The 13,035-nt window shown below is 44.6% G+C and overlaps 1 protein-coding gene across 2 annotated transcripts in view; it reads right to left on the bottom strand.

The window, feature by feature from the left end:
• GALNT7 (polypeptide N-acetylgalactosaminyltransferase 7) overlaps positions 1 to 13,035 on the bottom strand; it is a 270,914-nt gene that overhangs the window by 71,768 nt on the left and 186,111 nt on the right. For both annotated transcript variants that reach the window (XM_040333340.1, XM_040333330.1), the window contains exon 4: positions 7,841 to 7,971. In XM_040333340.1, coding sequence (XP_040189274.1) covers positions 7,841 to 7,971 — 131 coding nt within the window. The remainder of the gene's footprint in view (positions 1 to 7,840; positions 7,972 to 13,035) is intronic.

The following is a 13,035-nucleotide window of genomic DNA, read 5'->3' as shown; positions in this document are numbered from 1 at the left end:
ACATGTAAAAGCCATACAGGGTCTAATACTGGGTGACTGGCCAAACAGAACGGAACATAATTGGGAAAAAAACCTCTAATTATCCACATTAAAATATCATCGCATGTGTATGTATATGTGCTCAGAGCTGGTAATTTTGACGTCAAATTAATTTTAGTCATAGTCTTTTGAATAAAATGCCATTTTAGTTTCAGTTGTATTTTAGTCATCTGAATTGTTTTAATGTTAGTAGTATTTTAGTCTACCTAAATCTACAGTACATCTTATTTGACTAAACTCTAATGCAGTGGTTCTCAACCTGCGGGTCGGGACCCCCTCGGGGGTCGAATGATGATTTGCCAGGGGGTCGCCGAATTCTGGGCTGTTCCTGAAGCCTGCGCTGCTCTTCCAGCATTTTCGCAGCCGACCAGCAGGGCTGTCCCTGGAGCCTCTGGCCACCCATCCGGGTTGTTCCTGGAGCCTGTGGCCACCCAACCGGGGTGTTCCTGGAGCCCTCAGCCACCCACTCAGCCTCTTGGCAGCCGGCTAGGGTGACCACGTGTCCCAGTTTGCCCGGGACAGTCCCGCATTTTGTAGGTCTGTCCCGGCACATTCATTCCAGGACAATACAGTGTCCCTGAATGAAACTGACACGGCAACCCCCCCACGGCCAATCTGATACCCCCAAAAAAGGCTGCCACATCACCACTTTACTCACTGACAGTACCTGTCCTGGGCGGGAATGCCTGGAGGAGCACAATCCCACCCCCTGCTTGTGATTGGAGAAATAATAAATCCTGCCTCTTGTGTCCAATCACTGTGCTGTGATTCGTTACAGCACAAGCTGATTTTTCGGAAAGGAGGATGTCCCTGAATGGTAGTTTGGAAACGTGGTCACCCTATTCACGGCATAGGTGGGGTGCAGAGAGTAGAGCGACATACGGCTCTCATTCATTTCAATGGACTGGTAAGGAATGTGACTGGTAAGGAATGTGAAATGGGAGGGGCTGGAGGAGACCCCATCTCCTGATTTTGGCATAGGTGTCACTGCTACAAGACACCAAAAATGTTGGAGAGACACAGTGAGTAACACTACCTGTGATTATAGTTGCCCACTACAGTTCTCAGATCAGCAGGTGACCTTGATCAAGTGCACCTAAGTTGGCTGATCAGAACTCTCCCAGCATAGGACACTGATCCTGAAAAGGTCCCACCCCCCACCAGCACTGCCTCTCATGCCCCCCCCCCCCCCAAACCCAGGAGTAAGAGAAGGAATAAAAATAGAGAGTACATAGAAGGGAGAGGAAAAGAGGGGGGAGGGACAAAGAAAATGGGGGAGAAAGAACATGAAAGATGTCTAGAGGGGGTAAAAAAAAATTGCATAGAGAGAGATAAAATGGAAAGAAAGAAGAACAAAGAGAAAGAGTGGTACATTCTAAAATTTACCATAAGGGATTTGAATACTGTACGAATGGAAGGGACTCAGGGAGTGCTAAATGTCCATGGGTTAGGGGCACAAATTACTTGTCTTGCCAAGCCGACAACCCACGCTATGAAAATTATTTTACTGTTAGGGGTCCCCACAACTTGGGACATGTTATCAAGGGGTCACAGCACTAGACAGGTTGAGAACCACTGATCTAATGGGTTTTGTTAAATTGTAATGCATTATTTGAGCATTTCTCTAGAATTTCCAAACTCCTTATATACTCCTGGAGTAAAAATCGAATAACATATTATTTATGGTATTAAAGTGTTACTAAACCTAAAATGTTTTTTTACCATAATGCATTTTTTGCATTAAGATAAAAAAGTTTTCATTTTTTCCCTGTGTGAAGAGTAAGAGAGAGGAAAAGAGATCAGTGCTGTGCACGGCTGCATATATTCTCTCCTTTCTTCCTCTTCACACAGTGTTCTAGAAGCAGCAGGAGCCATTGGCTCTTGCTGCTGTCAATCAAATATAGAGAAGAGGAAGTGGGGGGCAGGCCTAAGTCCTGCTGTGTAAGTCTATGGAGCGCGGCTCCATAGACACACACAGGTCGGGAGCGTGCGCACAACGTTTCTCCCCATAGCTAGCGGCTGTCTATGGTTGTCGTAAAAAAAAAAATGTTGCGCCTGTGTACTTTCAGGTACAGGAGGATTTAAGGGGGATGAGAGAGTTAGTTAGCTCTCATCCAGTTGATTTGTCTAAATTGGGTCTCTGTTTCAGCTGGGCTGTACTGTGGGCTCATTTTGATGTTCCTGGGGTGTTATTCCACCCCAGGGCAGTAGATGGCAGCAGTGGAGTCCAGGCTGGGGTGCCTCTTGCCAGCAGCCAATCAGGAGGGGTTTTCCCTTGCGGGGCATGCTGGGGGAAGGTACTTCTGGAGCAGACGCCATTAGGCGGGGTTCTTGTTCCTGGTGTGGCGCCCACCTTCAGGGTGACCACACATCACAGCCCCCTGGCGATGAGGCCTACCAGGCCGGGGTGCGCGTGCCACGCGGTGTTCCTGGACCATGTTGGCGCGGAACATCTAAAGCTGTGGCGGGGCTCCAGTAGGAGCCAAGATTGCTAACGGGGACCCCAGAAGAGAAGTATCGGGCCACTCTGTGCAATATCACTGCACAGAGCAGGCAAGTATAACATTTGTTATTTTAATAATAATAAAAAAAAAAATCTGACTTTAGTAATATTTTAAGGTTTGAGCATGCACTACAGACACAGATTTAGCCATGACTTAGTGCTTATTTTGATGTCAAATTTCGACATCATTTTAGTCATAGTCTTTTGACTAAAATGCAGTTTTAGTCGTATTTTAGTCATCTGAATTGTTTTAGTTTTAATCGTATATTAACAAAATGAACAATGCTCAGAGGATTACTATAAATATACAACTACAGATGTGAGCTGCAGACAATTAGGACTTCACATATCTGCAGGCGGGGATGGGTGGTGTTCGTGCATCCATACATGCGCCAGTCCCAGCCATTGCAGAAGTGCCACTTCAACCCCAAGCTCTGTGCGTACTTCCAAAAAAGACAATATGCTATGCAACCTGGCTGCTTCTGACAGCAGACCAGCTGTAATTATATTTATTATTTGATAAGGACAGGGGGCTATATATCATTTTTTTTCTTAACAAAAGTAAACTTGGCCCTTAAAGGGCAAATGCTTTAACTGTACCCAGGCAAAGGATATCTATATAACCTAAACATCTTTAAATACTTACCTTTTCTGGTGCCTTCGCTGTTAAGAGACTTCTTTTGAAAATTTCCTCCACAGTCCACAGGGAAACTGACACTTGCCACAAGTGTTAACCTTTTGGTTCCTCTACAACTTTCACTGGTTCCTCCTCCTGATGTACTCAGTATTTCTGTATTCTGAAGTGGGGGGAGGTCAGAGAGAGGAACTACTGTGAACTGTGGGGGGACCCTTTAGACCAGGGGTGTCAAACTCAAATTTCATCGTGGGCCGCATCAGCATTACGATTGTCCTCAAAAGGGCCGGTTGTATCTGCAAGATTAGATGTTCAGCGCATCCCCTCCCCATACATTAGATGTCAAGAGCCACCCTACCATCAAAGGTTGGGTCTCCCACTCTTCCTTACATCACAGTGCACCCCCTTATCTTATGCTGCTGGGAAGAAGCTGGATGCATTGCTTGAAAGTAAGCAGCTTATGCAGCTGCAGGAGAGGTGCGAGGGCCACAAGAAATGGCCTGGGGGGGGGGGGCGGATTTGGCCTGCGGGCCTTGTGCTGGACACCTGTGCTTTAAACTATATACTGGGCATTGCGGACCCTGGAGGATGATTGCTAATGAACAGAGTGGTGTCTAGTGGTGTGGGAAACAGGAAAGATAAAAAGTATTTTTACGCTGTTCATTAAGAGATATAGGCTTGGAGGAATATTACTTTAATAATTTGTTTTTCACTGTCACTTCTTAAGAAGACTTAAGCGTGGAGTTTCAGTCCGAATGTAAATTTGTCTGTTTTACCTTGGCTGCATTATGTGTAATTGGCATCATTGTTTTACACTGCAACAACGTTAATCTGTATTATCTTACCATACCTTCCAATAAAATAAGATTGAAAAGAGGCATAGGCTTGAAAAAATTTACATTTAAATGATACGATTGCTCAGCCCTCAATAACTTCTGTAGCTTCAGACACTATGGAGAAATTGATCCTGAAAATTCACAGCAGACAGACTAGAACTGATGATCACGAACCTACAAATAAGATTTCTTCTTTTATATAAAGCAAGGAGTGGTTGCTCTTTGCTCCAAATTTTTAAATATCAGCCCAAGTTTTCAACCAGGGTTAGATGTATCATTAGAATTGTAAATGATGAAATCAGACTGTACATAACTCTGATATAATAGGAAACAGAAATAAATTATAATGTAGCTTCCCTACGCCCGTGATATCACGATAGTTCAAGATCATTGCCACATACAATGAAGTGAAACAATTTACAATCATGAAACATATCAAAAAAAGAAGAGGTTCAAATAAATTATTATTAGTCCAAACATTTTGCTAGAAAGGTTAAAAACAAGATTCAGCTGTCTTTAAATAAATGAATGCGCAATACATGATTGAATTGTTAGCATAATTCCTTGTATGCCTACAGTGCCTTAAAAGAATATTCATGTCCCTTGAAATTTTCCACATTTTGTGATGTTACAGCTTTTATTGGGATTTTATGTGCTACACTGACACAAAGTGGCACATAATTGTCAAGTGGACGGTCAATGATAAATGGTTTTCCATTTTTTTGTTTACAAATAAATATCTGAAAAGTGTGGCATGCATTTGTATTGAACCCCTTTACTCTGATACCCCCAAACTAAAATCTTGTGGAACCAATTGCCTTCAGAAGTCACTTAATTAGTAAATAATTCCACATGTGTGTAATTTCATCTCAGCTGTTCTGTGAAGCCCACTGAGGTTTGTTAGAGAACCTTAGTGAACAAACAGCATCACAAAGGCCAAGGAACACACCAGCCAGGTCAGGGATAAAGTTGTGGAGATGTTTAGGTTATAAAACAAATATCCCAGGTTTTCAACATCTCACGGAGCAATCCATCATCCAAAAATGGAAAGAGTATGGAACAACTGCAAACCTACCAAGACATGGCCGTCCACCTAAACTGACAGGCCGGGCAAGGAGAGCATTAATCAGAGAAGCAGCCAAGAGGCCCATGGTAACCCTGGATGGGAGAATCTGTTCACAGGCAACTATTAGTCGTGCACTCCACAAATCTGGCCTTTATGGAAGAGTGGCAAGAAGAAAGCTATTGTTGAAGGAAATCCATAAAAAGTCCCGTTTGCGAGAAGCCATGTGGGGGTCACAACAAACATGTGGAAGAAGGTGCTCTGGTCAGATGAGACCAAAATTTTACTTTTTGGCCTAAAAGCAAAATCACCCTGAACACGGTGGTGGCAGCTTCATGTTGTGGGGATGCTTTTCTTCAACAGGGACAGGGACAGGGAAGCTGGTCAGAGTTGATGGGAAGATGGATGGAGCCAAATACAGGGCAATCTTAGAAGAAAACCTGTTAAGCCTCGTACACACGCTCGGTTTTCTCGGCAAGAACCAGCAAGAAAACTGCCCAGAATCTTGACGAGAAAAATAGAGAATCTGCTCTCTATTTTCTCGTTGTGAATCTCGGCACGTGTGTATACTTACCCGAGCGTGTGTATACTTACCTGTTGCCGTAGAAACCCACGCATGCTTAAAATGACTTTGATGCGCGGTAACTTCCTAAGCATAGGTAGGGTGCAGCAAAATGGCGGCGGCATCGAATGCGACGAGTGCATGTTCGTCGTACACGATGACGTCATTGCGTTCTTGCCTTTCAAAAGAACCACGGTTCTTTTGAACGGAGTGTCTGTACACTCGGGCGGCAAGAGATTCTTGCCAAGAATCGCGTCAGGAAAAACAAAGTTTTTTTCCTGACGAGATTCTGGCCCGTGTGTACAGGGCTTTAGAGTTTGCAAAAGACCTGAAACTGGGGTGGAGGTTCACCTTCCAGCAGGACAACGTCCCTAAATATACAGCCAGAGCTACAATGGAATGGTTTAGATCAAAGCATTTTCATGTGTTAGAATGGCCCAGTCATAGTCCAGACCAATTAAGAATCTGGGGCAAGACTTGAACATTTCTGTTCACAGACACTCTCCATCCAATCTGACAGAACTTGAGCTATTTTGCAAGGAAGAATAGGCAAAATTTTCACCCTCTTGATGAAAAAAAAAAATTAAAACCTTTTATTATTTTCCTTCCACTTCACAATTATGTGCCACTGTGTGTTGGTCTATCACATAAAATCCCAATAAAATCCATTTATATTTTTGGTTGCAACATGACAAAATGTAGAAAATTTCAAGGGGTCTAAATAGGCCTGGCCTAAGGGGGCTAAATAAAGAGTCGTAAGAGAATTTGGCAGGCTGGTTGTACCGGTACATTTAGCATGCCTGTTAACCGTGTATGGCCGGCCTTAGGCTTTAACAATAGAAGGCACCCTATCACAAGAGGAACTCAACAATTTCAAAACTTCTTTTGCATATTACGGGACTCCCTGCACGACTTTAGGGCAAGAGGATATATCCAACAATTGTCTCATATATTGACAAACTCAAATTCCTTCAACCAATACAACGTTCCCATCCACCGCCCACATCCATTAGTATCCCAACAATGTACACCCTTCGAGAGTAACCAGCTCATACCTTAACGTGAATTACCGCTACAGTGTCCTCCAATAACAAAGTGGTGTAATCCCCCCCCCCTCCTTTCCCTACTCCCCTCCCTCCTTTTTCTGCATTCCCATTCCCCTGAATCTCAAGGTCCCTCCATAACAAGAGTTTTATTTTCTCTCTTTTCATTTATGTTGTATATTATTTTATTAGCAGTGTCATAGCCATACAACCCACCTAGGCACACTAGGCACAGGCTACATGGCTTTTGTTTTCACAAACGTTGCATGAAAATTGTATATCTTCCTTTATGCTGTAGCTTGTAATGTCATATACATTCAATAAAATCTATGAAAAAAAAAAAACACACACACACACAAACAGAAGGCCTTTCGCTCTACCATAAAGAAAGAAATCTTGCCATAATTATTCACGATTTATGAACTTTATTTTACAATTCATTTATGGTTTGCACTTATTTTTCATTTACATTCCATGCTGATTCTTGTTTCGCTTCATTGTATGTGGAAGGAGTACTGAAGTATTGTGATATCATTATTTGTAGAGATGTGCAGTCTACTGCCATGATTTGGTTTCTGTGTAGCAGTTGTAAAACTAAAACTAGAGAATAATGCCTCGTACACACGATCAGATTATCGTACGACGCATCGTTCGCATTTTGTTGCATTAAACTAATATCAAATACAACAGTGCTATACGAAAAGTACGTTTTTTGTCGCAGGGTTCTGGAAAAACCTTCTGGTCTGCGTAGCTACGTATCTGAAATGATGTCAAATACGTGTGACCCCTGTGTCCTTCTGGCTTATTTTCATGTTTCTGATCATGCGTGGGGTTCGTCTATTCATTTTTAACAGACGCATACTGCACTGATTAAACGATTGTCGTATCATGGGCTGTCGTCCGAGCAAAGTTTTTGTGTCTGTCCCTTCGGATTTTGTTGGACGGACTGTCGTGATCGGCTGTCGAAAGCTGCGTACGAACGATCAGATTATCGAACGATCAATCCGAAAGCGATTTCTATCATCCGATAATGGGATCGTGTGTACGAGGCATTGGTGTGGACTTATGTCTGACCCAGTATAACTGGAACGTTTAACATACAACATGTAGTTCCCCACATCGTCAGATTATGGTGAGCATGGTAAAGCATCCCCTCTTACCTGTCCTAGTTTAGCTTTGTGGGCACCAATGCTTCTAGCTTGAATCAGACCTTCCCTACGTTCATTTCTAAAGACCTTAACCAGGCCATTCCATTGTTTGATATATTCCTCCAATCTTCCCTTTAAATGATCTGAAAAAATAAAATAAAAACACACACAAGAATGAACGTCATTACATCACGTCTGTCTTTTTGCATCATGAAGCACAATATCCTTGTTTGCAGCCAGTCTGACAGGATAAACAACTGATTGTGTTGCACTGAGTAACGCCATTTGCATTGAGAGCTGATGAAATTATGCATCTGATAGCTTATTTGCAGAAGCTATGGTAATTTACATAATCCTCAGAGGATGCTTTAATAGCAAGAGACAACTCTATTCATTTCACAAGAGATATGCTAAGTGTGCTTTGACTGAGACAGCTAATGGCTGAATGGTTCCACTTTCCCGAGCTGTGCAGGATTGCAAGGGACCAATCAGCAGACTGCTTAGTATCATCACCACATAGACCTATCCAGTCACACCAGGGAAGGCCTGGCTGCGCACACATTACACTACATTCAAGCCATGCCATTCAGCTCTAACACTGTTTAGATTTTATCTCTACTACTTGTTTCCATTGTAAAGGCTCTGGGTGATTACAGTTACTATGTAACTGATATGCATGTACTTTATTTAACTCAGAATCATTAACTATAACCATATAAAGGATGGAATTCCCAATTCTCTCAACTTCTCCAATGTGAAAGAGGGACTCCTTTTACATCAGCACTTCTCAACCTTTCTAGTGCCGTGACCCCTTGATAACATTTCCCAAGTCGTGGGGACCCCTAACAGTAAAATTATTTTCGTAGCGTGGGTTGTCAGCACCCAAGGCAAGACAAGAAATTTGCGCCCTTAACCCACGGACATTTAGTGCTCCCATTTTAGGATGTACCACTCTTTCTCTTTGTTCTCCTTTCAATTGTATCTCTCTCCTAATTTCTTGTCCCCCCCCCCCCCTCTCTAGCCGTCTTTCTTGTTTTCTTCCTCTTTCTCTCCCTTTTTTTTTTGTTCCTCCCCCTCTTTTCCTCTCCCTTCCATGTATTCTCTATTTTTATTCCTTCTCCTTGGTGGGGGGTGGGGGGAATGGTGTGAGTGGCAGTTCTGGCGGCGAGTTGGAATGAGTGGCAATGCTGGGGGGAGTTCTGATCAGCCAACTTAGGTCATCTGCTGATCTGAGAACTGAATTGGTGACTTTTAATGGCAACTATAATAACAGACAGTGTTACTCACTGTGTCTGACTTTGTGGTGTCTCGTAGCGGTGACACCTATGCCGAAATCAGGAGATAGGGTCTCCTCCAGCTCCTCCTACTTCACATTCCTCACCAGTCAGTTGACCTCTAGTCTCTGCCCTCCAGCCATGCCGTAAACTGAATGGGCGGCTGTGAAGAGACTAAGTGGGCAGCTGCGGGCTCAAGGGACAGCCCTGCTGGTCGGCCGTAAAAAGGCTGGGAAAGCAGTGCGGGCTTCAGGAACAGCCCAGGATTCGGTGACCCCTGGCAAATCATCATTCGACCCCCAGGTTGAGAACCACTGTTTTACATAAAAGGACACAACCCAATACTCTTCTGTGTAATAATTTTGCACAGAGCAGCCCCGATCCTCCTCTTCTCAGGTCACCAGTGCTCCAGGCCCCTCTCTCCTGCCTAGTGCCCTCAAAGCAAGCAGCTTGCTATAGGGGCACCCAAGCAGGCTCGCTCCCGAGAGGCTGCTCCATGTTTCCATTCACACACAGAGTGCGGCTTGGCCCTGCCCTCTCCTCATTGGCTTACTGGCTACGATTGACAGCATTGAAAGCCAATGCCTACCGTTACTGTGTCAGCCAATGAGGAGAAGGAGACCGGGAGACATTGACAAATGACAATTTAGATGCTGGGTGAACTTTTAGTACAATTGAACACCTCTGCAAGTTAAGTAGAACATGCATTTATAAAAATCTACACATCAGATTCTCAAGAGGGATGGATGAGGAGGACAGAGGGAGCGAGGGCTTAAGAAGAAGACCAGTTTCTCTAAACAAAAGGGAGAGTTGGAAGTTAAAGTGATCATAAAGTAAACAGAGGCCCCAGTCCTCCTCTTCTGGGATCCCCTGCTGGAGCTGCTGGCCCTCTCCTCTTTTCTGTGTGCCCCCCATAGAAATCCACTTCCAATGGGGGAGCACGTGTGGGCTTGATCCCAAACCGTGCTGCCTGCGTCCATAGACACAAGCACAGGGTGGCTTGGCCACGCCTCCTGCTTCTTTTGTCATAGGATTTGACTGACAGAAAAGGATGCATTAAGGAAAAATGATGTTTGAGCTTTAGAACCACTTTAAGCATCCCTATAAAACAAGGTGAGGTTATTTATAACCATTTCTATTATTTTTAGAAAATAATTAGGGTTGAGCGAACTCATACTGTAAATAATTGGAAAAAGTTTGGGTCCGGGATCGGCGTTCGGCGGAAAAAAAAAATGCGCGGAGGTCCCTGCAAATTCAATAACCAGACCCTTCAGGTCTGGTATGGATATTAAGGGGAACCCCCCCATCAATTGAAAACAAAAATGACGTGCGGTTCCCCCTAAATATCCATAACCAGACCCGTTAGGACGTACCCTCTGCTACGTCACTGGGGAAGCCCAGGAAGAGGGAAGAACGGGGCTTACCCAGTGACGTAGCAGAGGGTACGTCAGAGGGTGCGGGGTCACGTGACGGGTGGCCCTGCCTCCTCTATATAAGTAATGTCACAGCTTCAGCGCGCCATTCGCTGGGCTGTGTCCAGCGGTGAGAGGAGGTCGGGGATGCTGCGCTCCGGATGGATCTTCTCATCGCTGGAGCGGAGATCACCCGGCCGTCGCTCGATCTTCTCATCGCTGGAGATCACCCGCAGCCGTCGCAGGATCGGGACATCGTTGGAGCAGGAAGCCGGGAACCAGTGGATTATCACCGCTGGAGTTTTTTTTTTTTTTTATTAATAAAGGACTTTATTCTACGGTGTGTGTGTTTTTTTTTACAAGACTTTACACTTCCTTCGTGAAATGGTATTGGTATAGTGTACCCCATTACCATTTCACACGGGGGGGGGTCAGGATCTGGGGGTCCGCACTCTGTCCCCCCCTCTTTTCTGCGGCCGGCCAGGTCAACGTGCTCGGATAACGGGTCTGGTTATGGATATTTAGGGGGAACCGCACGTCATTTTTTTTTTAAATTGACGGCGGGGTTCCCCTTAATATCCATACCAGACCTAAAGGGTCTGGTTATTGAATTTGCGGGGACCTCCGCGCACTTTTTTTTTCTAAAAGTCCGTGTCCCATTGACTACAATGGGGTTCGGAGTTCGGGTTCGGGTTCCCGATCCCAAACTTTTTTTTTTTAAGTTCGGGTTCGGACCCGAACCCGAACATCCAGGTGTCCGCTCAACTCTAAAAATAATTGATTTTAGAAAGTAATTTATGTTAAAGTGGAACTCGCGCTGATCGGAACCCGCCCCCCCTCCGGTGTCACATTTGACACCTTTCAGGGGGGAGGGGGGTGCAGATACCTGTCTAAAGACAGGTATTTGCACCCACTTCCGGCCACACGTTCGGGCAAAAGATGGGTTTTTCCCGACTTCCCGTCTGTCCCCCGTTGTGTGCTGGGAACACTCGGCTCCCAGCACACAGCGTGTGAGCCAATCGGCGGGCGCAGCGCGATTCGCGCATGCGCCGTAGGGAACCGGGTAGTGAAGCCGGAGCGCTTCACTTCCTGGTTCCCTCACTGAGGATGGCCGGGGGAGCAGCAGAAAGACGAGCGATCGCTCATCCTCTGCTGCGGATGGCGCTGGACTCCAGGACAGGTAAGTGTCCTAATATTAAAAGTCAGCAGCTGCAGTATTTGTAGCTGCTGGCTTTTAATATTTTTTTTTTAATGGCACATCCGCTTTAAAGGAGTTCTAAAAGTTAGTTTTTTATTTTCTAAATAGATTCCTTTAAGCTAGTACATTGTTGGTTCACTTACCCTTTCCTTCCATTTCCCTTCTAAATGTTTTTTTTTTCTTTGTCTGAATTTCTCACTTCCTGTTCCTCCTCAGTAAGCTGTTCTGGCTGACTAACCCCCAGGCAGATGATGGGGGCAAGCTTACTGAGGAGAAACAGGAAGTGAGAAATTCAGACAAACAATGCACTAGCTTAACCACTTGCCGACCGCCGCACGACTATGTATGTCGACAACATGGCACAGGCAGGCAGATTGGCGTACAGGTACATCCCTGTGTTCCTCGTAAGTGCGGCTGCGGGTCCCGGGAACTCGATGTTTCTGGGAGGCCCGTGATTGCGGTCGGCAAGGGCAGAACAGGGGAATGCCTTTGTAAACAAGGCATTCCCCTATTCTGCCTAGTGACACTGTCACTGATGACCGTTCCCTGTGATCGGGAACGGTCATCAGTGACGTGTCACGTGTAGCCACGCCCCCTAACAGTAAGGATCACTCCTTAGGAACACTTAACCCCTACAGCGCAACCTATTGGTTAACCCCTTCACTGCCACTGTCATTTTTACAGTAATCAGAGCATTTTTATAGCACTGATTGCTGTAAAAATGACAATGGTCCCAAAATGGTGTCAGAAGTGTCCGATGTGTCCGCCATAATGTCGCAGTCACGATAAAAATTACTGATCGCCGCCATAGCTAGTAAAAAAAATGCCATAAAACAGTCCCCTATTTTGTAGGCTATAACTTTTGCGCAAACCAATCAATAAACGCTTATTGCGACTTTTTTTTTTTACCAAACATATGTAGAAGAATACGTATCGGCCTAAACTGATGAAAAAAAATGTTTTTTTTTATATATATATTTTTTGGGGATATTTATTGTAGCAAAAAATATAGATTTTTTTTCAAAATAGCCGCTCTATTTTTGTTTATAGCGCAAAAAATAAAAACCGCAGAGGTGATCAAATACCACCAAAAGAACACTCTATTTGTGGGGAAAAAAGGACGCCATTTTTGTTTGAGAGCCACATCGCACGACCGCGCAATTGTCAGTTAAAGCGACGCAGTGCCGAATCGCAAAAAGGGGCCAGGTCCTTTACCTGCATAATGGTCTGGGTCTTAAGTGGTTAAGGAAAAAAAATGTTTGGGCTTTAGAACCACTTTAAGCATCCCTATAAAAAAAGGTGAGGTTATTTATAACGATTTCT

The sequence above is a fragment of the Rana temporaria genome, chromosome 1 (assembly GCF_905171775.1).
Source record: "Rana temporaria chromosome 1, aRanTem1.1, whole genome shotgun sequence".
Lineage (NCBI taxonomy): Eukaryota > Metazoa > Chordata > Amphibia > Anura > Ranidae > Rana > Rana temporaria.
The sequence above is the reverse complement of the archived record's forward strand: the minus strand, read 5'-3'. Positions and strand labels throughout refer to the sequence as shown.